The 26,829-nt window shown below is 48.4% G+C and overlaps 1 protein-coding gene across 1 annotated transcript in view; it reads right to left on the bottom strand.

Moving 5' to 3' along the window:
* huwe1 (HECT, UBA and WWE domain containing E3 ubiquitin protein ligase 1) overlaps positions 1 to 25,081 on the bottom strand; it is a 34,957-nt gene extending 9,876 nt beyond the window's left edge. Inside the window, 65 exon segments of the mRNA XM_035522467.1 lie at positions 90 to 300; positions 548 to 895; positions 1,674 to 1,719; positions 1,894 to 2,054; positions 2,184 to 2,273; positions 2,415 to 2,593; positions 2,806 to 3,034; positions 3,130 to 3,289; positions 3,394 to 3,521; positions 3,674 to 3,772; positions 3,879 to 3,954; positions 4,071 to 4,210; positions 4,389 to 4,561; positions 4,655 to 4,837; positions 5,423 to 5,634; positions 5,837 to 6,060; positions 6,184 to 6,250; positions 6,442 to 6,590; positions 6,720 to 6,887; positions 7,001 to 7,196; positions 7,548 to 7,948; positions 8,143 to 8,302; positions 8,584 to 8,760; positions 8,873 to 8,954; positions 9,101 to 9,228; positions 9,406 to 9,558; positions 9,733 to 10,002; positions 10,563 to 10,658; positions 10,785 to 10,910; positions 11,009 to 11,356; positions 11,767 to 12,004; positions 12,092 to 12,214; positions 12,707 to 12,923; positions 12,979 to 12,990; positions 13,028 to 13,204; positions 13,490 to 13,593; positions 14,103 to 14,236; positions 14,713 to 14,958; positions 15,714 to 15,890; positions 16,126 to 16,183; positions 16,334 to 16,536; positions 16,635 to 16,726; positions 16,942 to 17,119; positions 17,556 to 17,662; positions 17,897 to 17,977; positions 18,075 to 18,176; positions 18,270 to 18,383; positions 18,594 to 18,699; positions 18,786 to 18,926; positions 19,006 to 19,133; positions 19,236 to 19,386; positions 19,754 to 19,854; positions 19,938 to 20,106; positions 20,205 to 20,252; positions 20,407 to 20,484; positions 20,621 to 20,683; positions 20,893 to 21,045; positions 21,162 to 21,253; positions 21,256 to 21,284; positions 21,286 to 21,328; positions 21,331 to 21,364; positions 21,465 to 21,563; positions 21,674 to 21,743; positions 21,923 to 21,969; positions 24,795 to 25,081. Of these exon segments, the coding sequence (XP_035378360.1) occupies positions 90 to 300; positions 548 to 895; positions 1,674 to 1,719; positions 1,894 to 2,054; positions 2,184 to 2,273; positions 2,415 to 2,593; positions 2,806 to 3,034; positions 3,130 to 3,289; positions 3,394 to 3,521; positions 3,674 to 3,772; positions 3,879 to 3,954; positions 4,071 to 4,210; positions 4,389 to 4,561; positions 4,655 to 4,837; positions 5,423 to 5,634; positions 5,837 to 6,060; positions 6,184 to 6,250; positions 6,442 to 6,590; positions 6,720 to 6,887; positions 7,001 to 7,196; positions 7,548 to 7,948; positions 8,143 to 8,302; positions 8,584 to 8,760; positions 8,873 to 8,954; positions 9,101 to 9,228; positions 9,406 to 9,558; positions 9,733 to 10,002; positions 10,563 to 10,658; positions 10,785 to 10,910; positions 11,009 to 11,356; positions 11,767 to 12,004; positions 12,092 to 12,214; positions 12,707 to 12,923; positions 12,979 to 12,990; positions 13,028 to 13,204; positions 13,490 to 13,593; positions 14,103 to 14,236; positions 14,713 to 14,958; positions 15,714 to 15,890; positions 16,126 to 16,183; positions 16,334 to 16,536; positions 16,635 to 16,726; positions 16,942 to 17,119; positions 17,556 to 17,662; positions 17,897 to 17,977; positions 18,075 to 18,176; positions 18,270 to 18,383; positions 18,594 to 18,699; positions 18,786 to 18,926; positions 19,006 to 19,133; positions 19,236 to 19,386; positions 19,754 to 19,854; positions 19,938 to 20,106; positions 20,205 to 20,252; positions 20,407 to 20,484; positions 20,621 to 20,683; positions 20,893 to 21,045; positions 21,162 to 21,253; positions 21,256 to 21,284; positions 21,286 to 21,328; positions 21,331 to 21,364; positions 21,465 to 21,563; positions 21,674 to 21,718 (9,023 nt within the window). The 5' untranslated portion in view covers positions 21,719 to 21,743; positions 21,923 to 21,969; positions 24,795 to 25,081.
* Positions 25,082 to 26,829: the final 1,748 nt, after the last annotated feature.

Below are 26,829 nucleotides of genomic sequence, written 5' to 3'. Positions count from 1 at the left end.
AAGGAGTCAGATTCACGTCAGTGAGAGGGGACAGACAACAAGTGTATAATTCCCCCTTCTGAACATACCCACACTGGAAGGATGCTCACCCTGTATCAGCATCTGTCTGCCTGTCGGTGAGCCCACTGTCCCCACTTCCCGACAACTCCTGAGACATGTGATTTGGCTGGGCCGAGTTGGGGGCAGACTCCTCCTGGGTTGCAGAAGCGGGGCTGCTGGTATCCATGGGTGAGCCCTCAAGTTGCGACACACCCACTGGCACAGGCTCAGAGCTCTCTGCTATATCTGGGCTGAGAGAGGCTAAGAGACACAACCAGATGGCTTTCAACGAACACAAGCTTGAGACTAAAATGTGTATACCCCAAAGAATATAATTAAGAGATAACATGCAGTAGTTGCATGTAGAATGCAGTGGGATTTAAATTTCTGTTCAGAGTGCACTTGGTGTCCACAAAGTGCTAAATGGAGTTTTTCTCCATTAAGACAGGACAAAAAGAGAACATTTTACCGCAAACATTTTTTACAGGTTTTTTTAAAGTTATTCTACCTTCCCTGACTGCATCCAAAGCTCCTCCTCCACCTCTCTCACCAACAGTGGGAGCAGGAGACATCTCCATCTGGGAGGCTTCTACTTCACAATTGGGTCTGTCAGGAGCCGAGAGCTGGGGTACCGCACCCGCAAGCGCCCCAAGCGAATCAGCATGCGAGTCAGCCAGAAGCAGCTCTGCAATTGGCTGATGCACTTGCTGACTGATGGCCGTCTCCAGCGAGACGAGGGCCTGTTCGTGCGGGGCAGTGGGAGTAACCTCTCCTGAAGGAGGCGCCGTTAGAAAGCCATCAGACGTGCGGGGTGGGTCGAGACAGGACGACACCCCACCCTGCACCTGCTCGCCTTCTGCTCAAGATGAGAGAGGCGAGAGAAGGAACATCAGAGGAACATCCCATGATGAGAACTCATTCACACGGCGATTTTATTCACCAACATCTAACCAGACATGTGGCTAAAACTGGGGTGATGGCTGAAATGAGAAAGGCAGTAAGTTGCATAGTTATCTCCTTCGAGGGCCACACTATCCTGATCCCCAACAACACAACTTACTACCTCATCACAGCGCAGCCAGAGACAGTTCCAGGCGTAAGACAGGAATACACAACACCCAGCAGACAGAGGAACAGCACACCCAATGCAACATCAAACTTCTCAATATTAACAGTCAGAATATTTCACAGGCTGTTAACACTTCACTTATGGAATCTGTTTAGACAAAGATGTCTGTTGGAGTGCAGAAGGAAGCTTTGCGGTCTCCCGGGTCGCTCTGTTGCCAAGCGACTGCCGTGGGAAAGACAGTAGACTGTATAGTTATCTCCCAGATCTGGTGTGATCCTAAAACTATACAAACTACTACCTCAGCCCACAGCACGCAGCAAAACATACTCCCGCCAGGCAGATCCAGCACAGCGTCGTCTCCCAGTCACACTGACTCACTAAAATCAGCACGCTATGCACCCATTTACAGGTGTTAGTGCCTTAAATATGCAGAGTATTTCAATACTGAAAAGAACTGGGAGGGTGGGGTAAAAACAAGAAAACATGACAAATCTATAAAGCAGGAAGAATTTCTGTAGCAAACACTGCATTTCACAAACTAATGCAAAGACAGTAATTGGAATACCTGCTGCACTGTCTGCAGCTCCGTTGACGGTGCCTATTGCAGTGCCCTGTGGGAGACAAAGGGAGCACAAATGACATTCAGCCAGCCTGCTGAAACGCTGCAAATGCGCAAGAAAGCCTCGCCCTGGCGTTGAGCCGTGCCCTGTCCATCATTCGGTATCGATCACAGGGGATCGTGCTCACTGCCCCAAACGGAGCCCCTCCCCAACCCTCCCCACTACCTGCAGAGTCTGCTCTCTGCTCTCCTCTCCAGCCGAGGTGCTCCTCTCGTTCTGCTTGGCCTCTTCCTCCTCCGCCAGCTGCCTCCTCCTCTTCTCCCTGCGCTCTTCCAGCTCCTCGTCACGCAGGCTCTCCAAATGCTGCAGGATGGGCACCTTAACCACTGAGCAGAGAGAGGGGACAGTTAGCTTAGCCCTGGAGAGCCAGCACATCCACGTGGGTCACTGCTCAGCTTTAGAGTGGTGCGACCAAGAAAAAGCAGCATTTCTGAGGGGTCGGTTTGAGGACTCACCTGCCACGCAGTCGTGCATGCTCTCCGCATCCAGCACCTTACACTCATCTGTCCATCTGGTTAAGGCTGTGGGAATACTTGAAAGGGTGCCTTAAAAAAAAAAAAAAAAAACAAACAAAAAAAAAACAAACACCACACCCACAAGTAAATAAATTTTACAAAATAATTAAAAAAAAATGACTTGCACAGCGTGTCCTTCCACGGCTCAGAGGTGCGGCAGCCTTCACTCACCGGCCTGCCCCGCAGTGCTGCTCTGCTCATGGAAGAAGTCGTCAAGCAGCTCATCGTCGGACCGGGCGATGATGTGCACGTCCTCGTTGCCCACCAGCAGACGGGCACGCCCACGGGACTGCAGGGGCAGCGAGCTGGACAGCTGGAGGATGTCAGCAGCTGCACTGGGGCCCAGCAACCTGGCACGCGCACGCACACACACAGAGACAAAATAGTAGACACATTCATAAAGTTTGGTTCCACATTTACATAAACAATGATGGGGGGGGGGGGGGGTCATCTGGCACTAAACATCTCTAAGAAGTCAGTCATCTCTTGCAACAAAACATGCAAGAAATGTGCATGTATTTGCAACACACACACACACACACACACACACACTCCAGTTTACCTCTGCAGTATGAGCGGAGGGTTAGGCTGGCGGTTGCCAGGGTAGTGCACGTGGATGGTGTGGCCGGTGTTGGCAGTGAGCTGGCGGAGGGTGCGCTGGCTGCGGCCCATGCCCTGCGCCAGGCGGCTGCTGGTGCCTGCCGCTCCCAGCGTGAGGGAGCCGTGGTCAGCATGGCGCACCATCAGAGGGTGGGAGCTGGGGATGTTGCCTGGGGATGGAGGGATGTCAGCTAGAAGGGTGAGAGAGAGTGTTAAAGGAACAGTCACTGACAAACCGAGCACATTATACAATCATTACAAACTGCATAATGCACACATTACTCACCTGAATTAGAGAACATGTTGTCAAACTCGATGATCAGGTCATCATCTCTGTCAAATCTCTCAAATCGTATGTGAGGGGCCGCATTAATGTCAGGAAAATCTTCATCCAGTTCCATCTCCGAGCCTTCGTCATCATCATCCTCATCTCCCTCTTCGTCATCCTGAGGGCATTTGTTGTGAGCAAGTGAGCACAACCTCCACATCTCCCCTTAGAAAATAACCAAAGTTAGCACATCAGCATCTTTGACATTTTAAAACTGCTTACCTGATCTTCCTCCTCCTCCTCCTCCTCTTCCTCTTCCTCGTCCTGACTGTCCTCATCTTCATTGCTGCCACTGGAGTCTTCTTCCTGCGTGTGCTCCTCATCCTCGGGCTCCAGGATGTTCATGGAGTCTGAAAGGAGGAGAGAGCAGAAGAGAAGAGAACTGACCTACGTGTGCCACTGCGCTCACGCTGTGACCAAAGTGCATCATGAAGAAGACAAACATTAAACACTTCAGAGAATCATTCAATTAGGGCGATTAGTGCTCCAGAATCTGCCCTACCTTCTCGGTTGGCCTGCAAAGTGGAGGCCTGGCTCATATTGGAAGGAGCTTCGTCCATCAACACGTCCTCCTGAGACTCATCCTCTCCAGAGCGGCCGACTGACCGGAGCGTAAAACAACCGCACATCCGTTAGCGACAACCACGCAATCATAGCCAAATTTTCCCTTTTCCCCTTCAACTGAAGCATCGGACATGAGAACTTACCGATGATGGTACTATTGACCGTTCCCGCATCTTGTTCTAAAAGCTCATCTATCAAATCCACCAACTCATTCTCCACCTACCAAAATGTGAAGAATAAGCCACACAGTCACAGGTGGAAGCTACTTTACCACAGAAAGAACAGCTGCATTCTCAGCTCTGATCTAAGGCTTTATATAATAAAAGCCTCACAACCTGCATGGCTTGCGTGCTGAGCACCTCCGGCTGGCCGGCGATGACAACAGTGTCCCCCTCGGCCTCGCCATCCATCAGGTCCCCATCGGTGCCTTGGCCCCGGTGGCGGTTCTCCACAGGTTCGGCCTCACCTGCCTCTCCTACAAGCAATCAATACCGTTACACACATGTTCACGCACGCACCTTCACAGTGATGGTTCAATGACTCCAGTTATAGGTTATTAATTCCTAGAGAGAGTGTGTGGATTACTACACCGAAGCCGAGCTGTACTGCTATGGCTCTACAACCCTAGCCTCACCCAGCAGGGAGGGTCGTACCTTGGTCCTGCGTGTTGCTGTTGCTGTCCCGGGCCGTGCCCACAGCATCATGCTCAGTCTTGTTCTTGCTCGAGCCTCCCTTGCCTCCAAACAAGCTGCTGGGCTGGTTCACGATGCGCGAAAGTGTCTCCAGAGGCTTGAGGGCAGCATTCACCGTGTTGGCCATGTTGGGACTGGTAAGAAAAACCGAAAGAAGTCAAAATGGACAGAAAGATGCATATGCATCCAAACCAGCTTCACGTCTGTGCGTGCATGCGCAGCGATACCTGGACAGGTCCAGGCTGTGCGGCACACGAGCGAGGTCATTGACCAGGCCCTTCTTGAGGAAGAGGCGGATGATGTTGTTCATGCCGTTGTGCTGTGTCTTGGCTGTGGCTGTGCTGTAGAAGCTGGAGGTGGAGGGGCACGACTCCATTATGGTGCTGATGATGCACATCACTGCCTGCAGCCTGGAAACAGGAGCGGAGCAGAAACAACAAACAAAGATCGATAAAACAAAACGTTTTGAGAGAGAGAGAGAAAAAAAAAAAGCCACTTAGTTTTAATTACATGTGCAGGCACCATCCACTTACAACAAGTGTTTTAGCTTTATGGTTTCAAAGCTGTTCAGGTAGGCAATATGACCATATGCTCCAGCTACCCTGATAAACTCACAATCTGGTGTGCTTAGAATATTGTGGATACTTTTGGTACATCTGCAAACACTAACCAACTTCACGCTGCAATAGCACAGAGGCTGTAAACACGCAGTGGCATTACCATCTCAAGTTAAAATGGGCAGCTGAGTGCTTATTAAAACTAATCTGCAATACAATATGAAATTATGTATTTAGCCATTTTCAAACTCATTTTTTAAAAATCAGCAAAACAACTGAATATGTGGCAACACACAGTTGTTTTGCTGTCTGGATTTATTAGCAAGTCATCAAAACTATTGAGAAAAGCTAAGTATATTACGACGGGTGTGGTTCACTGTGAAAAAATATGCGGTCCTGTATCTGCCGAGCCCATCAGCGTTCTGCAGCTGAACTCACCGAGCATGTTTCTCTGTGCCCTCTGCCATTGCCAGCGCCCGGCTCAGGGCGGCCTTCACCTCATTGACCAGGGCTACCTGGGCATCGGTGCCAGTGCCAGCTGCTGCCAGGCTGGCGAGGAAGAGGCGTGCCAGTGCAGGCGTGTCCTTGTCCTCAGAGTTCTGAGTGTGGGGAAGAAGGTGGTCCAGGACAAAGGCAAGCACACTGCAGTCCTGCAGTCCACACAGATCCACACACACACACACACACACACACACACACACGTTAGTCCGACAAAACGATCATTCAACACCAAACTTGGCACACAGTAGACATAAGCCATAGAAGAACAATAATAATGAATACTAGTATGAACATATTAAATGTGATCAACACGCAGACTGAACGCTGGGATGGCGCTCGTATACGACCTACCTCCTTAATCAGCTCCGACTGGCCGGCCGTGTAGCTGTAGGAGGCGATTAATGTGGCGATGCCCACGTAGGAGCGCACCAGCTCCGCCAGCAGCCGCAGGATAGTGGAGGTGGGCATCAGGGGTTTGCTGGCCTTGGCCTTAGCCGCCCGGCTCTCCTCCGAGGAGGCGCCCCGCTCACCCTCCTGTTCCTTCTTCTCCTCCCGCATCTCCTCAGGAGTAGAGGCTTAAAAACAAAGGAGAGAGTAGAGGAAGGAGTGAGGAAGAAAATTCAGGTCTAAGGCTGATAAGTGATAGAAGTATATTTAGACTGTTTAGTTGTGTGTGTATGTATATATTAAATTCTCACCCTCTCCCTGAGGTGTTCCAGACTGGGAGGACTCTGCAACAGCACCATCTGCAGCGAACACCTGAGTCTGAGGAAACAGCAGAATTAGCTGCTGAATTACCTTCCTCCATGGAAGGCCAGAAAAGGTAAAGCTCTCACACTGGAGGTCACATGGGGGGGGGGGGGGGGTCATTCACATGCAGCACACTGATAGCACCATCAAAAGCAGAAACCACATGTTCCTCTGAATGCTCTGGTATCTTACCCACACACACTCACGTTTATGTGGAAGGCGGATTGCGAGTCAAAGTCGCTTCCCTGCCGTGTGAGTCTGTACTGCTGGTAGACGTCATCTCCAACATCCTGCAGGATCTGACACAGATCCTGACTGCCAGGCACTGTGACCAGTCGCTCCTCTCCTCTCTCAGCTGCACGTGTGCATGCACAGGTAGCCAGGCACATGCACACAGACGGTGAAGAGAAAAGAAATCCAAGAGAGAGAAATGTAAAATGTCAAGCAGTGACACTCCTTCAAAACTCATCTTCAGACTACGCACCTTCCTCGGGAGCGTGGTATGCTGCTAGGGCGTTCAGCATGTCATAGAGAACCTCTTTAATGGTGTCTGGGATAGGGGGCAGTGGAGACAGCTTCAGGGGCGTGGTCTTCACCAACTGCACTGCATTGGGACCCTTAATCCTGAAGTTCTCAAATTCATCGTCTGACGCTGTTACAAGAGGAAGGGGACATGAAGCATCCTGTACCATAAACCGCTCAGACTTGACGATATGGCTTTATTGGCTCAGGAGAGAGTGTTTCTCCGTGGAAAGCATCCAGTACCTGTTCCAGCCCCTCGCGGGGCAGGCAAGGCGATGCGCACGCAGCTGTTGGCCGTCTCGGTGAAGACCTCTGGGTGGCGGCAGGCAGCCGGTCCCAGCACACGCAGGATGTAGTTGATCTCCCGCGAGCCCAGACTGCCCGAGACCACGCCCGAAGTCGTGCTGCCTGCTCCGCTGGTCACAGCAGAGCGCACCACCTGAGACAGCAGCGAGGTGGACACAGGCGAGCAGATGAAAGGAGAGGCAGTGGGTGGAGAAGGAGGGCATGCATCAGCACAACTCTGCTTGGCAACAGCAAAACTTATGAGAACAACAATTCAAGAGGTGTGTAGGGGGGAAACAGGACAGCATTATTGACTGTGGGATTACTCCCTTTCAATGCTGACAAGAAGTGCCAACAGTGCCCTTTTGTGGAGAATCGTCAGCCTGCCAAACATGTGGTGAGCAAGCGAGCGAGTGACAAGCCAGGACCATGAAGGAAGGCAAAAAAACAAAAAACAACCCACCAACAAAAACAAAAAAAAAAATCAGGCAAATGAGTCAGGCACCTTCTCCATGGTGTGGCGCAGCGTGGCAGGGTCCTCGATGATGTGGCGGAAGAGCAGCGTGACGAGTGGTGTGAAGCCGTTGAAGCCGGAGCTCTGCGTCAAGCCCAGGATCATGCGCGTGCTCTTCAGCTCGGCGAACATCATGGCGTAGTGGTGCGTGCGCGTGAGCCGCAGGCACAAGCGCAGCGTGGCGTGCAGCGTGTCCGGGTCCACAGGAACACTGATCATGCTGACACACGCCCGGATCAGGACCGTGGTCATGTCCTCCGACAGGCCCTGCACCACAATGCCCACGGAGACCGGCGACGAGTCCTGAAGGAGGGGTGGCCCGGACGAGGAAGACTCCTTCTGTTCTGCCTCCTCTTTTGGAGGAGCCATCTCCACTGCAACAGACGTGGAGTCTGTGAGGGCAGATTCATATTTTTCATATAAATAAATACATATAATGAAGATTCCAGGGAGTACCTGCAGTGTACAGAAAAGATGTAGCAGTAGTAAAAATGTTCTTAAAATTGCACAGAACCTCCCACCCCCACAGGTCACTTTACTCTAATCTTGTTCTAACGACACAGGTAAGGAGGTGGCTTGTTCTCACCAGTGTCAGTCTGGGTCTCCTCCGTCTTGGCTCTCTGCTCGCGCTCTCCCTCCTCTCGCTCAGAGTCAGCTGTGCTGCCCAGTTTGGAGGGCTTGGGGGCACGGGGCCCCCGCTGCACGGTGAGCATCACAGGCCGCCTGTTGCCCGTCTCCTCATTTACCTGGGTGGGTGTTGGACACCAGTTACTGATTCTGTAAAGATGCTACATTCTACAGATGACCTAGGACTGAACATACGAGTTAACTAACTACGCTCATGTTCCACACTTGATTTTAAAAGTGAGGTGCCAGAGATAAACATGCAAACGCTATGCAAATATTTACTGCTCTCCAAGCCATGCCTACCAGCAGCTGAATTTATATGCCCATCTACAAATTAATCATTCAGTAGATGTGTGGGAAGATCAGGTAAGATGCCTCACGGCTGGCCTGTGTGTGTTACCTGCACCATGGTGTTGAACTGGACCGTGTATCTCCTGCGGCCGGCAGTGAAGCGCACACTCGTCTCGCCAGCCCTCCAGGCCGAGTCAATGGTGCTGTTATTGCTGGCGCTGTAGCTGCACCAGCGGCCCGATCGGTCATCGAACCACCGCCAGTTATTCCCGTTGGGCTGCAGGTACTAACAGGAAAAGAACACATAAATGTGTTAGCCTTTATGGTCAGTTTTAGTGTTCTAAGGCATTCAACGTTATTTCAACACCGTACAAAAGAAATGCAATCTGTTATCGAACCTTGTTCATCTGTGCTCTTCGCTTGGAGGAAACAGCCATTTTCTCATAAAAGTCGATGAGCAGGAGTACTGGAGTGATCCATCTACACAAAGAACAACGTTGAGGGACTGTAATGAAACTACAAGAACAAACCGTGTGTTTAAATGTTGGAGCTGGCAGCTACACAGAGCTCTGAAAGCTCGTGCGCCGTCCTGTTCTAGGAACAGGTCCACGTCGGCGGGCACTCACTTGGGTGTCTGGATGTCTTTTTGCTCCTTGGCAGCCTGCAGGCAGGGCTGAACCACCTCCAGAAGCTTGATGAGCACACTCAAGACCCCGCTGCTCTCTACGATCCGCGCGCACGACAGCTTCAGCTCCTGCGGCAGCACAACACCGACTCAACAAGGCACACCCACGTGTGTTCCGGGGGAACGCAATGCCAACGTGTGTATGAGAGATACCCGCATAGGATGCTTATGGTAAGAGACAACAGAGGCAGCATGGCTGGCACAAGATGCTGGTGTGTGCTGGGAGAGGCTGGGGGCAGGATGTACCTCGAAGAGCAGCGTGAGGAGCAGAATACGGGTGGCCAAGCTGGAGGCTTGAGGCAGGGTGGCCATCTGTCTGGTCCACTCGGACACGGTCTTCGTGTCACTGGTGGTGAGTGGTACAGCAGCCTTTATCAGTACATCAGCAGCGTCCCACACCTACAATCATACACACACAGATGGAGACAGGGGCAGACATACACATCAGGCAGCCACAGCTGTGCAAATGGCACTACAGTGAAGGACATGTTAGATGCTAAACTAAGTCTTTTGGAATCTACACATCTGTGCATTGGGGAGGGGGGGGGGGGGGAAGAGGTTTGAGAGACTGACCTGGTTGACGACCTGGCGGAGAATGAGGTCTCGGTATTCGGGGCCGTTCCTCTTGATGGCGGTCATGAGCAGGTCACAGAGGCGGTAGACGGTGTCCGGCAGCTCGTCCAGCAGGTGGAAGCAGCCCGGCAGCATGGTGTCGGTGAAGGCGTGCAGCTCAGAGCTGTCCAGGGGCTCGGCCTCCAGGAAGCGCTCCAGACAGCGAGCCTCCTCTTCCTCAGCTCGCTCCCGCGCTCTCCTCTCCTCTTCCTCACGCCTGCGTGCAGCCTCCTGAGAGAGCCGTGCCCACACACACACACACACACACACACACACACACACACACACACCACACACACACACACACACACACACCACACACACACACACCACACACACACACACACACACACCACACACACCACACACACCACACCACACACACCACACACCACACCACACACCACACACACCACACCACACAACACCACACACACACACACACACCACACCACACCACACACACACACACACACACCCATGAGCACTGCACTTCTCATAACAGCTGTGAATATGCCTGTCCAAGCCTCACAGGGCCAGAAAATGAATGCGAGCTTTTACTTTCATGTGAGCACTCCTGTGGGATCTTATGTGATCACTTTAAAGTATGTGCGTTTGTGCTCGTGTGTTTCTATGAGAAATGTACACAAGTCTAATAATAGCACTCAGACATAAACCTTATTCTAGGGTTGATTTGTAAATAGACAAATGTTTTGGAATAAATAAATTAATTTGCAGTATGACTCTCTGTTTGTGTGCATGTGTCTATCTGTGTGTCCCCATCTGCCTACCTCAGGGGAGTCTGAGCGCTGCTCCATGCTGACTTCCTGACCCAGAGACATGGCGATGGCCCTCATCATCTGGTCCTCTTCAGACATAGTGATTTCCTGCATTGACACAGGCTGCAGTGACTAATCGTGACCCTGACGTGTGTGTGTGTGTGTGTGTGTGTGTGTGTGTGTGTGTGTGTGTGTGCGCATGACACTCAGTAAACCTGTACGATGGGCTCTTACCCTGAGGTGCTGAGTGCTGAGCAGAGGTGGTGGGTGGGTGAGCAGGTACTCAGTGGCCTGCTCCATGGTGGTGGTGTTCAGCAGAGCCTCCATAGCATGCTCTCTGGTGAAGCCCATATCCATCAGCTGGACAGAGGTGACAGTCGGTCAAAACTGAGGGCAACATCCCACCTCAAGCAGCAATTACCACATGCAACCAAATAGGTGCCATCCTGCCCTGTTACCTGCGTGAGCTGAGCCTGGTTGACCTGTGGCTCCCTCCGGGGCGTGGAGTTGCTGCCCTCCTCTGCAGTGCCAGCAGTAGTGCCAGCACCAGCCACTCCGGCAGCAGAGGTGCCTTCTCCCAGTGCTCCGGCAGCTCCTGGAGTGCCGCTAGCTCCTGGAGGCCCCGAGGAGCCGGTGTCCTCCTCCGAGCGAACCGAGCCCTCTCTCTCCTTGGCCAGACGCTCCTGGATGACGGGCTCTCCGCGCAGGATGTGGCAGAGGATGGCGAGCATGGACTCAGCCATGCGCCCGCCGTACACCTTCAGGGGCTTACGGTTCCACAGGCTGCGAATGCAGCTAAAGGCAGCCTAGGTGGCGAGGACGGGGAGGGAGGAACCATTAGTAGATATTACCAGATATTATTTGGGTTGTAGACCACCCTCAGTGAAGAGAGGCGTGGTACAGAGTGGGCACTGGTACAAGCCAGTTTGGCACATCAGTGCGTACGTTTTTTGCATGTTAAAATTACCGCTGGCTTGAGACTGGTCTCCCAAACAAAAACATCCAGCCAATAGGCATGTGATCAGAAAGTGATTATTAAGGGAGAGTATGAAGATGGCCAACACAAATTAAGCATAGAAACTGCTATAGTCTGCAACTGTATCTACAAGGCGGTGTTAAATAAGTGCTCTTATTAGAGTTCTAGTTTACATATTTGCCAACAGAGTGTATATATTCGCACATGGTAATTCAACAAAAGGATGGGATAGACTGTCACCTTCTGGGTGACGATGAGGAATCGCAGGGCGCTGAACTGCGGGGTAGCGGAGGTCGCCCCGGGCATCTTGGCAGGCAGTGAATGAGGGGAGTCCAGCACAGTGCTGGGGTTCACCATCTTCTCCACCAGCATCAGCCAGGCGTCCAGGAACTCGCCGGTGCCGTCGGGCAGCTCAGTGTGCTCGAGCCCCTCAGACACGGGCACCTTCCCTCCCATGGACAGGGCCCAGTTAAACGTCCTGGTGAGAGGAGAGAGGACAGAGGGGTTAGGGAACGACACTTATCAGTGTGCAGGGGAGAGAGCAGACAGGCCTTCCTGCACTCACTCAAACAGGGCATCGTGGCCTCCAGAACAGAAGAACTTCTGCAGCATGAGATGGTAGGGGTACTTCCTCTCGTCAAACAGCATAGGCGAGGTGAAGCCCACAGAGCAGATGAAGAACGTTAGCCTGAACGTGGATGCGCAAATTAAAATCGCATGCAAATATACGTGAAACCAACACACCTGGAGCAGTGACAGACATCATATTAACAACAATTACATTCTAATTATATAGTCTTTTCATACTCTAGGTTGGTTGACCAGCTAACATTACATGTCATTACACACACAAAAACACAAACAAAGTTTGCAGATTAGGTAATGGTAACAAGTCACATTAAGAGGAGAGGCAGAATGAGAGACTTTATATATATATATATATATATATATATTATATATATATATATATATATTATATATATATAGCCTCTCTGCTTAGTGAGGAACAAAGGACTGAAAGACCTAGAAGGGAAGGACACAAACTGTGTTTTCAAAGGGGGTGGGGAGTTGGCGCACCAAGTCTGACCGTTCCAAACCTTGGATGCTAGGACATTGAAAGACCTGCTTCCCATGGAAAGGCTAAGTCTAGGAACCCAGAGAGAACTGGCTGGTTGTGTACCTGAAGCGCGGTGTTGGCGTGTATGGGGGCGGCTGCCAGCTCAGGCCCTTGGTCAGCAGTTTGGTGAGGGATGAGGCGGTAGCACGGGCAGCTGGCGTGGGGGCCGTGCCCGTGCTGGTGGTGTGGTGGGAGCGCCGCTGGCGGACGGGCGAGCCCACACACAGCTTCACCAGCAGGCCAAACAGCTCTGCCAGAGCCCTGCCCAGACGAGAGGACGCTGCAGAGGGGAGGTCAGAAGGATCGGCTTTAACGGGGCATTGGCTACCTTCAACCCTGAGCTAGTGCTTACTCTGTGGGGCAGGGTACTGACCAGACAGCAGCGGTTGATCTGCTTGATGCGCGTCGCCATGGCTGGAGTGAGTTTGGACTTGGCCTTGGGGTCAGCGGTCGTGGGCTCATCCGTCTCCATGGGAGCAAGGGAGTCACCATCCAGCCCCATGCCTTCAAGCAGCCCCTGCGCAGAGGGGTCAACGCCCACAGACAGAGACTCCGCCTCTGCTAAGGGGAAAAACACCGACACGAATCAAGCAGAGATACGAAAACACACTACAAACAGCAACACAGGAGCCAGCAAAGTGGGAAAAGGAAGCAAAGTATGAGCAGTCGCTTTTATTTGCATAATGCACTAAAAAGGCCCAAAAAAACATTTGGGGAAAAATTACATTTATTTACATTTATAAAAATGACAAATTGCTATAAAGTGAAAGTGTGACGGAGTGGGAAAAGCAGAGGCTTATAACGGGAGGTATTGAGCAGAATCACCATGATGCAGTGATTTTTTACCGGTTCTCCGGCCTCCGCTGGTCGCAGCGCCGCTGGGTGGTTTTTCTTCCTTAGGCACCAGTTTCTGCATGTCAGCCTGACCAAACTCACAACCAGGAGGAAGACTACACAGCAAACAAACAAGCGAAGCAGACACAAACACATCCCCATTCACTGGTCTGGAACAAAGGGAGCAGTAGTATTTGGACAACAGAAAGACAACAACATGTAGTTGGTCAGCTACAATAGGCTGGTTTAGCCAAAATCTGAGGCCAAAGTGTGGGTGTGTCACAAATAAGACAACCACAAAATATATGAGCCATACCGAAGCACTAAAGTGAATGGAAGACCTTCAAATTTTGCACAAGTGCAGCAAAGTGAAAATTAAACGCTACGTGTAATGCCCATGCAGGACAAGCCTCCCACAACACGCTGTGCAACTTCTAAAGATTTTGCTGGGTCAGGTTTTGCTGGGCCTGAATATCCTTTGCTGTACAGGTTCAACCTGTTCCCAAAGTTAAATCGGCTTCAGCTAGCAAAAAGGAAACTGACAAAGCAACACTATATTCAGAGCTACATTTAACAGAGGCTGGAGGTCAGAGCTAGAGCCATGTGAGCGGAGGGCGGAGCCGACCTGTTGGGCGTGCAGAGGGACAGCAGCACGGTGCTCTCCCACACAAGGGAGCAGTAGAGCTGACTGAGTTTATTGAGCACGCTCAGACCCAGCTGGGAGCCCCACTGGTTTACAGAGATGGCACGTATCTCACTCTGAGGAAAGAGGGGAAGGAAAGGGACGCCGTTACAAGAGCAGCACACATACGTTCAGCAGTTTCAGATGATACCATTTTTCCCCTTCCACTTTTTAAAAGGACAGGTTCACCATTCTTAAACCCACACCATCATGGGTCATAAACATACAAAAACATGACAATACTCTACACACCAAGTTGCAGAAAAGAGCTTTAGTCTCTCATTTATGGCATTTAGCTGACGCTTTTATCCAAAACGACTTACAATTGTGACTGAGCACAACTTGAATAATTGAGGGTTGCTCAGGGGCCCAACAGTGGGGCTTGAACCAGCAACTTTCCAATTACAAGTCAAGTACCTTAACCACTGCCCTGCTCTGAATGCCAACACAGAAGGCATTACAACGCACAGCCAGAAAAAATGAGAATCGCCAGTTTTAATAAGATGGGTGTGATGAAAAATATCGTACTCATCTTTATGCTCTAAAGGCCTACCTGTCCCACTCTGCACGTGTGGACGAACATCAGGATGTAGGCATGCGCGGCGGTGAGCGCATGCAGGAGAGGCGTGGCCCGCGCCGACAGCGTGGCGTCAGTGACATGGCCGGCGTTGGCCAGTTCCCTCAGGAGAACCGAGCCACCCGGCTCCTCGATTGGCCGGTGGAGCGGCTCTAGAGCCGACAGAATGCTGTCCAGCTGGCACAGGCCCTCCTGCAGGACTTTGGGCTCATGGGACAGAGTCTGAGCCATGGCAACATCAGATTTAGAGTCTCACCCTCACAAAATTGAAGTTCATTATTTCTTCAAAATGACATTTTAAGTAGGGTTGCACAATATATCTGAGATCAATAAAGACAATTTTAATTTATCGTTATTGGTTCGATATTGGAATTTCGGCTGATTTTTGCCTATGCAACCATTAAGCCTTGTCAATTTAGACCACATTTGAATATTACTAGCTCTAAGAAACATGCCAATAATCAGACAGTTTTCTTTTGTCAAGTGCAACCCATGTTTAAACCTGATGTGAGCATTATTCCAAATTATATGGTTTTTTAAAATGATTTTACTGTTTAATCATAACACAAATCTGATGTGGGTGACTGTAGTGCTGCAGTTATGTTTTTTTCTGGGAGCCATAGGCTGTAATAGCTGTACTAGTATAATGCAGAAAGAAAGGCAGTAAACACTTGAGAAAGGTTAGAGTATAAAATGTAATGAAACTATTTTTGTTGCCCTTGAACTATATGTTTAGAATAACTGGTGTTTTATATATCTGTGACAAGGCTATGTAAAATTACATAAATAACCATTTTAGGGTTTCATGTCTTGCTCTCAATTGCTTTTTGAACTCGCTTTAAAACTGTTTAAATAGTCAAATTCTTGGTTATTGTATGAGCCCAAGAAATTAAATATGGGTGCACTCCTAATTTTAAGGAGTCTTTTATACACAATTATTAAAACACATACATCATGAATATTTCTGTAAACCTCACCAATATGGATTTGCACACGCCAGCAACAGCCTGGCAGGCAGCAGATGTGGGGAAATCTATGGGCAGGTTGGGAAGCCCGAGGATCGACACCAGGGGTAGGAGGCCTTTCTGATTCACAAACTCCTGACAGTGGTCGTCTGTCGTGTTGTTGCTCAAAATGGACTCCACAAACTTCATCTGGAAGACAGAAATATGGGAAAAAGCAATGAAGCTCCGTCTCAATTCCACATCCCCCTAAATCAGCCACCTCATTGGTAAATAACCACACGCTGTCTTTTGATGAATAGCCGGGGCTGTGGGGTGTTGAAGTAAATAAAATAGATATGGCTTTAAGATGAAGTGCATAATAAAAATGAGACGCAGATCCAAGATGCTGAGCGCCCATTTCACCATTAGCTGACCAAGCACTTACCACATTGAGAATGTAATCCATAAGAGGAATGGGAATCCGCTCTTCTGTGCCAACCACTCTGCAAAAACACCGTCTAGTTTTTCACAAAAGTCTATGCAGCCTCATCACCACACACAAACTTACTTATGCAACACTATGAATCAAAAGATGGACAATATGTCCTTTCCAATACAACAACTGAACTGAATGATTATGCCAAAGCACTAACTGCCTGCTGCTCTCTGGCTCCCCCTGTTGTTGGCTAAAAGTGTGCAGGGCCTCCTCTTCTTCCTCATCCTCACTGGACGCCTCCTCTGCTGCGTGGTTGGAGCGAGCCGGTGGCACCGTAACGGTTCCATCTGCTTTCTGGATGGAAGGTTTCTGGCAGATGTACTCAGGAGCTCTGCCCAAGTTACAGATTTCCTCCAACAACTTACAGAAAATAAATAAAATCACATTGCAAAGCCAGTGTCAATTAAGAAAAAACAGTTATAAGAAAAACAAAACGAAAACAAAAACAGCAACTCTACCTTAATGATGGCCGTTGTTGCGTCTGTCTTCAGTGTGGGTTGGTGTCTCATGAGTTCATCCACAGCACTGCCCAAGTTGGAAGCAGTATCCCCTGCAACACACACAGTCTTAATCCCAGAACACCAGCTTCCCACCTCACCTCCTCCCACCACCCGCCATTTCCCTGTTTCATCAGTTTGTTCAACAAGTACAAGCAAACTACAATGAACATTTCAAGTGATACAAAAGCATAAACAGGTCAGTATCAGGAAGCAGCTCATTTTCACTCGTGGTCCCCCGTCGGCGAGGTGGGGGCTCTCCACTCACCCAGAGGGTCGGAACTACGCCTGCGGCGCATGGCTGGCAGGTAATCGGGTGACAGCAGCACCTTGAAGAGGCGCTCGAAGGGCTGGCACTGGACAAACGAGTGCAGGCCACGCGCGTTTAGGCACAGTGCGCTGAAGACGTTGGGCAGGGAACCCAGCACCTCTCGGGTGGCAGGGACCTGCAGAGACAGAGTCTGTGAGAGAGAGAGAAACGGATAGAGAGAAAGCGGCGCATGGGAGGAGTGCACATGCAAGTGTGCGAGCGAGAGAGAGAGGGGAAACCAGACCACCCAAGAGGTGATTAGTGAGTGGCTACGTTGTCGGGTTGTGTGACAGGGAATAGGAAAAAATCTGTTGATGGTAGAGTGGATGAGACTGCGATGAAACTGGGCTGTGAGAAACAACAAATAAACAAATAGTAGGAAACCGAGAATGAGATGCGGGAGGTGAGACAAGATGTCCATCTACCCCAGGGCTCACTAACAGAGGAGCTGTGATACTCCAGCAAGTTCTGAATGAAGGAACCGCACAGGCAAAACAGAAAACAAGAGAGAAAGGAAAAAAAAAAATGAAGAGGGTGAAGATTAAGGGGGAGGGCCGAGACAGCAGACTCACGTCTTTGATGAGCAGTGCATGTAGCATGACATCTGTGAGGCCATTGTCCTGCAGAGAGGAAAGGAGAGATGGCTCCTGGAAAACAAAGACCGTCACCACCTCCGTCGCTGAGAGAGAGAGAGAGAGAGAGAGAGACTGACTTAATACATCAGTTCAGTTAAGAGGCCTGTAATCAACACAGTATGTGTGTTTGTAAAATATAACCACCCCCATTCCAACAGCAAGCACAACATTCCCAGGCAAGTGCTTAGCATGAGCAGAGCTCCGAGTGTACTTCTGATTACAACGTCGTTGTCCCCATCAAGAGAGATCTAGGGTCCATGCAGGTGTTTCCCACTCACCCAGAAGGAAAAGTGAAGGTCCATAATACTCGGCGTTACTGATGATGTGTTTCAGAGAAGTAGGCAGGGAGCCGTCCATCACTGGAGGAGTGGGGAGAGAGGCTTGTAAGAAAACACACACACACACCTTACATAGAGCAGGGAACCACATCTCCAAGCACTTCAGAGAGCCTCTTACCATGGCGAATGCCGTCTGAAAAGGCGGGGTCCTGAATGGCTTTCTTCAAGAAGTTTAACATGGATTTCAGCAGAGCTGCTCTCTGAGGGATGCATTGCACGCCTGTGATGCAGTAAAGCCAAAGTTGTTATTTAACCCTTGCTCACACACTTGTGTTCACGAGATACGGGCTCCTGGAAGGTGTAGTTTATTTACCTGCTCTGGGTGCACCAACTATGCTGCTGCTGCTCTGAGCACGAAGGTCTGTCTCTGTTCTAGAGCCCGCGGAGGTCGACGGCCCTGGGCTGCTCTCCATGGCAACCTCAGACACTGCAGAACATTCACCATTTAGGGCAGTGTTACATTACCAGCAAGTTATTGGAAGTCACCATCCATTGCTACTATTGCTCAATCACCATTTAGACCAGGACATCTATAAATTACAACTAAGGGTCCTTTCCATAAACAATGACATACATTGTAATTGATGTGGTTTCTGAAAGCCACTACAAAATGGAAAACAAAAACAAAAGAACTGACTGTCCATGTCCGTGTCCATGTCCTCAGTTTCAGCAGCTGTGCTGGGTCTCTGGATCTTTGGCTTGATGACAAAAGGACACTCTTTCCTGGACAGGTCCACCTCGTGCTGCACAAACGCAAAGCATTCAGACGGGAGAGCAAAGCGTGTTTCATTCACAAATAGCAGCAATGGGGGCGGGGTCCGCCACCTACCTCCAACCTGCAGATAAAGATGGAAAGTCCGCTGTGGGACTGGAAGGCAGCCATGTCCAGATTGGTGATGAGGTCCACGACACGCACGGCACGGGTCACAAAGGTAATCTGGTCCTGCTCGTCCCCCAGAAACTTGATCACCTAGAGAGAATGCAACATGCCTGATAAGAGTGCAAAGAGACAGAGAGTGAAAGCGGAGGACAACAAACGCAGTGCCAACCTTTAACAAGGCCTCCATCATCCCACAAGAGACCAAGGCCTCCCCGCCCGCGTCGTAACTGGCCAGGTGGTAGAGGAAGGAAAAGAGGGCTGTGGCAAACTGGTGTGGGTACGGCTCCATCAGCGGGTCTGGCATCGCCGCAGAAACAGAAAGGGACATGGCAGGCATTTACACAAGCCGAAACACAACGTTGGCCTCCCAGCACAAGAACAGACGAGCCTGGCCCTTACCGATCATGGCTTGTATGCAATTGCGGACGAGCACAGGCAAGAAGCCGTGGTAGGAAGCTGTGCCGGTGCAATCGATGATGTTGGAGAGTTTGGGAGTTCGCTCTAAGTGGACTATAGAGGTCAAAGTGCGCAAAGAGGCTGCCTTTATGTCCTGTTGGAAGAATGCATGTAAATCCATGTGTAAATCCACACACACAGCAATAGCAAAACACCCCGCACAAACAGGTAGAGTAGGTGTGGCCATATTTTTATCTGCTACATTAACAGTGGTTGATGGTATGCAGAGCCCCAAAAAAGTTAAATAAAACATATCTAAAGTAGATCAAATCATTGTACAGTATTCAGTCATCCAGCCTCAAAGTAGCCAGCCACCTGAGACGGTCTCCCAGCAGTCTGAAAAGTCCCACATATGCCAACCTCTTGTTAGCTACTTGTCGGGTGAGGGGCGTTTTTGATGCCCAAGTTTGCACAGCAGACATATGAGGCAGAAGAGAGCAAAACTGGGACCCATTACTTACCACCAGCTGTTTATCTGTAATCTGCAGCACATCGACCAGCTCCTCGATCAGGCCATTGTAGAGTATACTGTTGGCTGACTCTTGGAGGGCATTTGAGTAGACTACGGAGACAGAAACAAAACACACACCTCAGCACATGTTATAAACGATACCCTCATCCTGGTCAGTCTGAGAGGGCACTCACCCAGAATGGAGATAGCATGCAGTCTGGCCTGCACAGCCTGCAGTCTCTTCTTGTGGTTGGAAAAGCCATGTGCGAGGCGGATGTGTGTGAACAGCAGAGTCTGCTTGTCTTTCGGGATGCTGTACATGACCGTCAGCGACTCCATGATCTCGGACGGGCTCTCTGAGATCTGACCATGCAAGCAGGTAAAAGGAACAATTACAGTCAAAGGGATCAATACGACCATTAAGGCCTAAGCTACAGTAATCAGTACTAACAGAGGCTCACCTTATCAAGCTGTTCAATGTGGATGTAGTGCAGCGTGTTGCTGCTGGACTGTTGAAAGACAACAAAAGACAAGGAAAAAAAATTAAATATGGCCTGCTTAAAGCAGTAAACTTTTTTTTTTTTTTAAGTCTCAAATTGTGTCCAACACTGTACAAGTGAGGAAGCTCATAGCTATTTAAAGAGAGGAAATGTGGTTTTATACCTTCTTCTCCACTTTGACCTCAGAGTTAGGCTCAGCATAAAACTCAAAGTGCAGAGTGGTGGCACTAGGTGGGTACTTCTGAGCAGACGAGGCCAAAACGTTCAGAAAGGGAAACAAACAAAACAACAGGCATGATGAAACTGGAAGACCTTTGCCAAGTAATACTTTTGAGCAGCGCATACATCTCCTATGTATCCGGAGAATAAAGACGTACTGTCATGGGCAGGTCTCTGCAGCATTCAGCCAGGCCAAAGCCATTTTCCTTCCCTCCCCAGCTCTGTATGAAGATTAGAAAACGCACTCAGTATGTAACGGATGAGAGAAAACAACCTTCAGCTCACAGAAGCTAGTGAATTGAACCCACAGCTCACACAGACCACCCAGAATATGACCTTAACCATGCTGATCTTACTAAAATCGTTAAAGACCAAAATGCGTGACAGACGCGGAAATGTTGACAAATGAATTTGGGTGGTTAATCCCTACCTCAGCCAGGTGCTGCAGGCGGGCGAGCAGAGGACTCCGCTTGTCCGAGCCCAATCTGGTGATGTAGTTGGAGCGCTTGCTGAACACATACAGGAGGTTCAGCACGGACAGCACAACCTGCATGTCGCATGATGCTAGAAGGGTAGTCAAGTGCTGCAGGGGCAGAGGTTGTCAGGGTAAAGTGTCACGTAGTCAGCGCATATTGAAGTAGCTAAGGCTAACCTACTAAACGAATAGGACAACACATGGCCAGCCAGGCGCTGCCATACCTCTATGGAGCTGTACAGGTGGCGGGAGAAGCTATACTCTATCAACAGGGCCGTGAAGTTGAGCACGGCCAGCAACAAAGCTTTGAGCTGCCATTGTCTGGCCGGTCACAGACCAGCATCCAGACATGTCTCCACCGTCTGTCCCGCGTCGCAGAGAATTCCATCAAGCGGTCCAAGAGGTCTACCCAGTGGTAGAGCTCACACTGCCGAGGGGAGAGACAGGGCTGTGAGAACAGGGAACACGGGGTCATGGCGGCTGGGCGGGGCGGTGTTGCTTGCGTGAGCCTGGGATTATGTAAGCACCTTGCCGATGTTCCACGTCTTGATCTGCTGGAGCTCCAGCAAGAGCTGCTCATCGCTGCATGCCTTCAGCTTCTCTATGAGCGTCCTGCAGTCAGCAGGCTGAAGGCACAAGGGAGGATGATAAGGATACAGCAACAGAGAAAAGACCATGTCACTGACCCACTCGTGACTCGTGCGACTACTGTTCGCAAAGATGCGAGCATACTAACCGCTTCGGTGGGGGTTTTCTTTAACTTGCTTCTGTCAACCTTCATGGTTACTAGTTTCTACACTCTGTTCCTGTGCAGTCAACATAATTTAAAAGTGTGTTAAACCCTGTTTGGATTCTTCACAGAAGAAATCAACTGCTATATGGAAGTAATATCAAATTCCACAACGTACCAGAGAAAATCTTAATATACAAAACCACCATCTTGTACATTTACATGATTCTACATAAGTTAAATAAAGCAACTTACGATTTATTTTGCAACTCCAACTTAACGGCATTTTTCACATGTAATACCTACAATAAAATACAAAAATCATTGCCTGTGACGCAAAAAAGGTAAAAGTTTATATATTACACACATACATACATACATACACACACACACACCCCCCCTCTGGTGTCACGCGTTTCAGAGTAGTGAAGGAGGATTGAGAATTAGGACAGTCCCACAAATATAAAATCACTTATTGCCAATTGCAAAAAAAAAAAAAAAAAGTCAATCTGAAATAGAAGAAAGACATTCCACTTAAACACTACACTATTGTAACAATGCGAATGAGCTCATTTGCTCTCAATGCCAGAATAACCCTGAATGTTAAGAGTCAGTGTGTGCTGTCAGTTGGATATGCTTTCAGAAATTCAGAGCACCTTGCTTTGTGTTCAGAACACACTCCAGACGCCCTGGTCAAAAGGCTAAGGTACTCCAAATCAGTGGTTTTGAACAGTATACATGGTAACCAGATAAAGCAAATGTAACATTCTTTTGACACAGTTTGGAGTGTTTGCCCTGATAGTGTGTTTTAACAGATGTTTTGTAGGCAATTGATTTTAGCAATTTAATGACAGTGTTCTCTGTACTTTGAGAACAAACTTTTAACATTTTTAGAATAAACAGTGACTATCACTTTGGGTGAAATGAGGAATGTAACAAAGGCTGAGCAGAGGTGTCCCCGAATTTTAAATTGCTTCAATCTCTTTTTCCATTGCAAGAACTTGGCTCAACATTAAAGAGATTACACTTTATATAACTGCAATAAATCATCCTGGACCAAACTGTTTTACCTGAGGAGTTGGCCATTTCAGGCTACTAAAGGGAGTGTAGTATTGCAGGTTTTCTGAGGTGAATGCGAACAATTCAAACTGAGTAGAAACTTTTTTTTTTTTAAGTGTTTGGTAAACTTGTAATCTGAGGGGCTGACTCCAGTGACTTCATAGTGCTTGCTGTTAAGGTGCAAGATAACTTTGAAGGGTCTCTAATAATTAATTTTTTTAAAGATATGCATGAACTAAGCAACTACTTTGTAAAGAGCACATTTAACAGTTTTACAGAAGCTACAAATTTAGCTTTAGGAAACCCCGCAAGAATTAACCAAACGGTGGTACTTCTTTGCATGCAACACAACCGTATGTATTGTTATGTAAACCCCGTCTACACTTTTGAATTTGTTAGAGGAATGTGTGTGTGGTTGTGTACATGTGTCTGGAATTATTTTCTTAGAAAAACACTTTCAATACGATTATCAGATGAAGGCAAAGATCACAACTCTGCTTGGTTCATTTCAATTTCAAGCATTTCTAAGTAATACGAAAAGACCTAGTTTTTTCATATTGGTCGTACTATCACTTAACAGAAAGACACCTATTAAACCATGCTGAGACCTGAGAAATTATTTAAACCAGATATGAACAGATGGCGTCACCGAAAAGCAAATTAAGATTAAATAGAAAAATAAAGAAAAAAAAGTTGTTACTCGATGTTTCACGAAGACTAAAATGGAAGACGCTGAAAGGTCTAGATATTGAATACTATAGCTACTTACATAGCTACATATAAAATCCATTATCCGGCCTGGCTAGATTACTGTTAACAGCAAACCGAAATAACCGTATCCACTGCACTGCTCTCGGGTGCTATATATAGCACTTAACGTGTGCAAAAAATACTGGTTTCAAACAGTGACGATAAAATAAGTGAAGATGGGCTAGTAGCGTGAATGTCACTGCAGTGTTTACACACCTAATACAAAACTTCAGCTAGCAATAGCGCTTCCGTCTGTGTTCAAATGCTAAGAAACGTACTATAGCAGACTGTATCAATAACTTAACACGAATTTCTGAGCATTGGGGAACAACAGATTTTACACCAGCCATGCAATCTACTGCAGCCAAGTTAACTGCAATGCAACAGCAAAAATGCCTGACGTGCGTCTTTTCATTAGCCAGCTAGCTAGCTGGCTAGCTGCATGTAGCTAACCCCATAGCAAACGACATTAGCCATGTCACCAAGCAGAAAACAAAACGTTATTGAGGCGATGCAAGATAAAACATTTGCAGGGGGGGAAAAAGACATTCGGATCCACTGAAAAATACGGAAAATGATAGCTAGCCAGAAAAACAACGTAGTAGCTACAGAACACACAGGCCACTTAGTAGTAGCCAGCTAGCATTGTAGCTTTAGCTAGCTTAGCTAACTAACGTTGGCTATCGTTCCCTAACGGGCTTCTTCAGCTAAGATAGCGAGCCAAGTTCACGAACCAGCGTTGTGTCCACTCTCACTACAACACAAACACTAACGAGCACTTTCGACCCGTAAGTAAACCAAGGTACTATAGAATGAGCCCGTTTAACGGCCGGATTCATGAAAACGGAGCCATCGTTTAAACCGACAGCTGGCTAGGCGGTTAGCTCGGCGCCTCGCGAGCTGGTTAGCCTAGCTAGCTAAAAGTGCAGTCGACGATTCCTGTCTAAAATATGTCAACATCAACTTGCCAATTCCCTCAGCGCACTAACAAACCTTTTCCCCCCTCAAAAAGTTTCTTATACATAAGGTTAAACACAACAATTTATATACACGTCGAATATAGTGGGAAAAAAATACCAGAAACTAAAGAACTGGGACTTAACCCGCTGCTCAGGCGCAGTATACCATGTTCGCCTCGGCGGCACACGCTCGCGTTGTCTAATCTAGCGCCCGGCTTTAGCGGCCTGCTGAAGCCTGCGGCTCCATCGAACATTACTAGCTAATAAGGGGCCGTTTCTCACAGCGCGCACACACACACAAAAAAAAATCACATTTTAATAATGACCAGATCCCACCACGATACATTACTCATACGTACTCCGCGAATTAAAAACGTCGCGTTGTTCTAAGTCATCCTTCGTAAATGTGAAAGCGCTAGAAGATGCTGGTACACACGGCTTCCGACACGCGTTTGTCTCGTAGGTCGGTCGGTGGTCAGTCGGTAATCGGTCGGTGGATCGGTTGGTCGGTCGGTGGGTCTGCTGGCTGGTTAGCTAACCGAGAAACGCATATCTAGCTGAATCATTCCCCGAACAGGCCCAGCAGAAACGCGAATGTGCTGGTGAAGTTCAGAGTTTCACCGCCGCAGTCGTGCGCGGCTACCTAACAAACCCACGACGTGCGTCAGGGTGACGAAGACCTTTTTAAATATGCTTTAGTGTCTATAAAAGTTACAAAAAAAGTTGTTATCCAGTCAAATTTAGTACGTTAAGAATATGAATATTTCAGCTGACCACGAAGCATTCCGAATCTTAACTTTGATTCACAAAACAAAAGAATTCTATAGGCCTGTCTATATAATTTGCCTTGGAAAGTCAGACGGTCTTTAGTGTAGGCTATATTCATGCCTCAAGCACGCCGTCATGTTCGCAATGCTGTAAATTGTTCTATTTTTTAGAAACTAACTGCTGCATTACAACGTGCTTGAATAAAACAAATTTACATTAAAAAAGCAATATACTAACCCACTCCGAGTTACACATCAGCATTTCTCATGCAAAATTATGCTTTGAATGGAATCAAATCATTGAGTGGGTATATCTATGGCACCTATTGGAAAGTTATGATTTCACTTTACTTCTACGCAAATCAACAGCAATCTGCATGAAAAACTGGGGACATTATGCACATGAATGCAATGTCCTATTAACATCTAAAGGAATATAATAAAAATGCTTTTCTTTTACTAATCTTATATTTTAAAAGTCCGAACATTTAATGTGAAATGCCAAGATATTTGAAAGATATTCTTGCGGTGCTCTATATGATCACATGTAGTTAGTGAAATACGCATAATACAAATATTTGGATATATGAAAGAATATGTTTTGCCGTTCATCGTCATTCCGGTCATATCAAAAATAGAAAGGTCGGTGCCATACATGCCAAACTTGGCTGCAAGGCTTATAGCTGGTATAGCCATCTAGCTAGTCTCCGCCTCCCCTAGAAGTGATAGCTAGCTAGCTGGTGTTAGCCATCGCTAGGTGGAAAAGAGAATGCATACAAGAGTGTGTCCCCTGCTGTTTGTAACTTTGTGTGCGTACACACCATGGCAAATACCGCACAGTTAAATATTACACAATGTTTAAAGTAATTTGTGAGCCGGTGCACCACCTATGATTAATATCCTCTCACATGAGCACATGCTATGAGCCAGCTCACTCAAATTACCTTTCAATCGTTCTTAGGGGGGAAAAGGGTAGCTAACGCTCTACGAAAAAGTGCCACATGCTGCTACCAACCAACATGAATTAATATAAACGCAACACGTAGCTTAGGTAGCTACTGACCGCATCAGCAAAATAAATGCCTCCAAACAATCCGAAATGTGGCTCGCTCAACCGACGCGCGCACTCGCGCGCGGCGCGTGCATGCAATGCTGCTACCACCACAATGCTCTCACTTGGACCGCATATTAAACATGGCGGTTTATACAGTATGTTGTCGGGACTATGCACCAAAAAACACTGCTTTTCTGAACGGGGTCTACGCAGAATATATTTATACATATATATATATATATACATAAACGGACAGCTTCGTCGTCCAATTTTGTGCAACGTCAGTTTCAAGTTCAGAGACACGGACCAGTTTCGTCACTTACCTCGGTTGCGTCTCAGTATAACTTCACCATTTTCCAGCAGCGAGCAGGGCGTAAGTCTCGCGATGCCGCCTCCCGGCTTCATCCTGCGCGCGGCTGGAGCGGTGGGATGGGGGCATCCCTAACGGGGCGTCAAACCCAAATAGTTTGGCCACCCAATGATTAGGCGGCACCCCGGGGGGTATCACATAAGCCACTGAGCATGCTTTCACAAAGCTCCAAAACCTTTATTGGTGCTGTGTTTAAAATATGA

Source organism: Electrophorus electricus, chromosome 24 (genome assembly GCF_013358815.1).
Source record: "Electrophorus electricus isolate fEleEle1 chromosome 24, fEleEle1.pri, whole genome shotgun sequence".
Lineage (NCBI taxonomy): Eukaryota > Metazoa > Chordata > Actinopteri > Gymnotiformes > Gymnotidae > Electrophorus > Electrophorus electricus.
This window is presented reverse-complemented; position numbering and strand designations above follow the sequence as displayed.